Consider the following 3,339-nt stretch of genomic DNA (forward strand, 5'->3'; position numbering starts at 1 on the left):
CAGGATAGAAGTCAGGCTAATGGGCCTGTAGTTAGCCGGATCCACTGTCCTCCCTTTCTTGGAGATCGGTACCACATTGGCCTTCTTCCAGTCGAGGGTATTCATATTTATAATTCTATAAATGCTAGAAAATCCAAGATGAAAATCTTTACAGACAAATTGCTTTAATATTGATGTTTCACTAATACTCCTTGTTTGTATCTTCCTTTTTTTTAATTACCCAATGTGAGTTTTGTGCACAGAGCTAATTTACCTACAGTATTTACTTGAATATAAGGTGAGGGTTTTCTTCCCCCCCATTCAGCATGGGGGAAAAAATTGAGAACAGGCCAGTCAAGCAGCTGCTGTGGCTCTGGGGGCAGCCCAGGATGGCTCATGTGGCAGGTAGTGGGGGTGTTGCAGAGCATGGAAAAGGGACATGTGGTACGGGGGGAGCACAGGGGAAAGGGTGGAGGGGGGTGGTGTGGGGGAAAGGATGCACTAAGTGAGGGGGCGCAGGGAAAGGAACATATAGAGCAAGGGGAGCACAGTCTTTCCCCTGTGCTCCCCCCTGCATTGTATACCCCCCTGACATCCCAGCCCCTTGCTCTTTGTGTCGTTTCATCTGTGCTCCCTCCACACTGTGTGACCCTTTCCCATGTTTCCTCAACACCGTGTGTCCTTCCTCCTGCATCAGGAGGTGTGTGCAGTGTGGGAGGAACCTGGGGAAGGTGTAGGGAGAGGGCACACAGTGTAGCTGGGAGTGCAGGGTTAAGGGTGTGTGCTGCTGGGGGACTCGCAGAGCAAGAGGAGCATGGGAAATGTGGGGAAAGGGATGCCTAGGGCACAAGTGGAACACGGAGTAAGAGGAGTGCAGGGGGAGCACAGGGAAAGGGATATGCAGAGCAGAAGGTGTCGGGAAGGGACACACAGAGTGGTGGGGGAGCTGCTGGTAATCATTTATTCTTTTTACTGTCTCTTAGATAAGTTTGAACAGTACCCAGGGCTCTGGACTCGTTACCCTGACTGGGGACTCTGGCTGCTACTGAATACAACTCTTAAATTAAAAGTAGACCATGTGTTACCCTTCCTTACTAAACCAGCTGAATAACTTGAGTGTAGTGATAAGTCTCTCAAATATTTAATTGAAAAGGTAACATGGGGTGACATTGGGGATAAATATTCAGTTAAGACTTGAATGTTGTTTATACTGAACAGTTGATTTGAACAGCTTGGAGCGTTGCAGAGATGGCCTGTACATATGCTGAACATTTAACTGTGTTTTTCAGTTTGTAGTGATGTTGATCGTTGGCCCCCACCAACTCCAGGGAAAATACTTCAATTGCCTATTATGGGCATTATAATGAAGGTAAATGTGTTAATTTTCAGCTTGGATTTAGTTGCATTTACTGTATATATTCAGTGTGTTCTGTATTGTTTATGCTTAGGAAAAGATATAGATGTGCCTTCAGCTCTTGATTAAGTTTGGGAGGATCCAGATAAAATATTTTGGGTTCTTTGGAAGCAAGAACATAAGTAGGTAGATGCATCTATGTTATCACTACATTTTCATAAACAAATATAATTCTAGTCTGCTATTGTTCTAGAATATACTTTCCAAGAGATTTTCATACTGATTGTTGTTAACGAGTCAAAATGGGTGTTAGCAAAATCTTTGCAATATTTAGTACCAAACTCTACTACATAAATGGAACTCCAATGTATGCTTAAAAGAAAATATGCCCTATCCCAGAAGTTTTACATTAATAATATCAAATAGCCTCCCAATCAGTGTGTGCTTTGATAGTCTCAGAAGTTAGAAAGTTTCAAAACTGCATCTATTGTCAATCTTAAACACAATTAACTATTTCTGAGGAAAGCTATAGAAGAAGCTATAGCTAATGCACACTAGTCCGGGAAAACTGCAGTGAGCAGATGCTCAATTAGAACAGAGGGCAGCTGGGTGCCAACATTCCTCTGTAGGTTTGAAAGGATTCCGTGCAGCACAGTTAGAAATACGGATGATTTTCAATTTCATGTCTAAAGGCATGTGCGTTTCCAAAGAAAAGGCTCTCTGAGGTAATTGTAGAGAATCAACTGTCACTAATAAACCAGTGATTTCTACCTGGCAGGTGTCTGACTGGTCCTTTTAAAAGGACAGGAAGGACCCCAAAAGGACAGTTCAGACACATGAATGCAGAGTGCTGTTTTATAATGGCCTTGTTATTTTTGCCTCTTACATACAAGTGGTAATCAATATCAGGGCTGTTTTTCCATTACTGTTAGACAATTACAGCTTAATTTTAGACTGTACTCTTGATCCTCCGTTCCATAGGCTCTGCAATGCATGTGTGCCTTCAGACAACCTAATAACAGTCACAGATTATGAGGGCAGGAGCTACATTACAATTTTTCAATTTGGCTTGGTCGCAACCAGTACTTGCCAAGAAGTCTGGGGTTTGGGGGAAAATTTTCTAATGGCAATTTTCAGTTTAAAGTGAAAACCATAAACCTTTCTGTCCTCTCCTCAGTTCCTTCTGGACAGCAAAATCTGCGGTATTTTAGAGATTTCTTATTTTTGCTTTGTCTTTTTTAAAAGTGACTAGATGAATTATTTGCTAGGAGGTTGTTTTTTTCAGTAAGAATAAAAGTGACCCTGAAAAATTCTTAGCTATAACATTGCTGGGGGTGGAGAGGGAGTTATGCATGCAGGTGCTAGAAAACAATATAAGCACCACATGAGTGACCTTTTTGAACATTGCATCCTGTCTCATAGGTGATGTTTTAAGCTTAGGTTGAGTTGGCTATAAGGAAAATTAATTCCTAACTTTTTAATTTCAAAGGTGCGGATTCCAACGTGTCACGACAAGCCTGGAACAACTCAAATAGTACAGTTCACCCAACAGGTAGCGCTCAGATATTGTTACAGTTCAGAACAATGAGAGAGTTTGTATCTTTGGTTTAAGTGACCCTCTCAGTTGTGTAATCTACTGTGTTCTGAAGGATGAATTATTCAACATCAGTTTTCTTGGTTGGCTTTTCAAGATAAGTGAAGGTGGCCTGTTGTGGCCTTACCTGTACAAATTTTAACAAGCTTGGTAATAAATCCATGTCCATTTTAAGTTGTTTATTTTTGATTTCTAAATAGGATGAGACAGTAACAGATATGTTATAGTTGCATAGTTTCTAGGGTCGGAAGGGACCTGAGCAGATCATCTAGTCCGACCCCCTGCCATAGCAGGAAAGAGTACTGGGGTCAAATGACCCCAGCAAGATGTTCATCTAGCCTCCTCTTAAAGACCCCCAGGGTAGGAGCCTGCACCACTTCTCTTGGAAGCTGGTTCCAGACCCTAGCCACCC

At 42.1% G+C, this 3,339-nt stretch overlaps 1 protein-coding gene across 2 annotated transcripts in view; it reads left to right on the forward strand.

Annotated features, from left to right (window-relative positions):
* The window catches only part of DENND6A (DENN domain containing 6A), a 50,991-nt gene that overhangs the window by 17,705 nt on the left and 29,947 nt on the right, over positions 1-3,339 (forward strand). For both annotated transcript variants that reach the window (XR_002101471.1, XM_019536890.1), the window contains exons 7-8: positions 1,269-1,348; positions 2,823-2,885. Coding sequence is in view for 1 of the 2 variants with exons in the window: in XM_019536890.1 (XP_019392435.1) it covers positions 1,269-1,348; positions 2,823-2,885 (143 nt within the window). In the remaining variant the exon portion in view is untranslated. The remainder of the gene's footprint in view (positions 1-1,268; positions 1,349-2,822; positions 2,886-3,339) is intronic.

The sequence above is a fragment of the Crocodylus porosus genome, unplaced genomic scaffold, assembly GCF_001723895.1.
Source record: "Crocodylus porosus isolate Cpor-Errol unplaced genomic scaffold, CroPor_comp1, whole genome shotgun sequence".
In the NCBI taxonomy this organism is placed as follows: Eukaryota; Metazoa; Chordata; order Crocodylia; family Crocodylidae; genus Crocodylus; species Crocodylus porosus.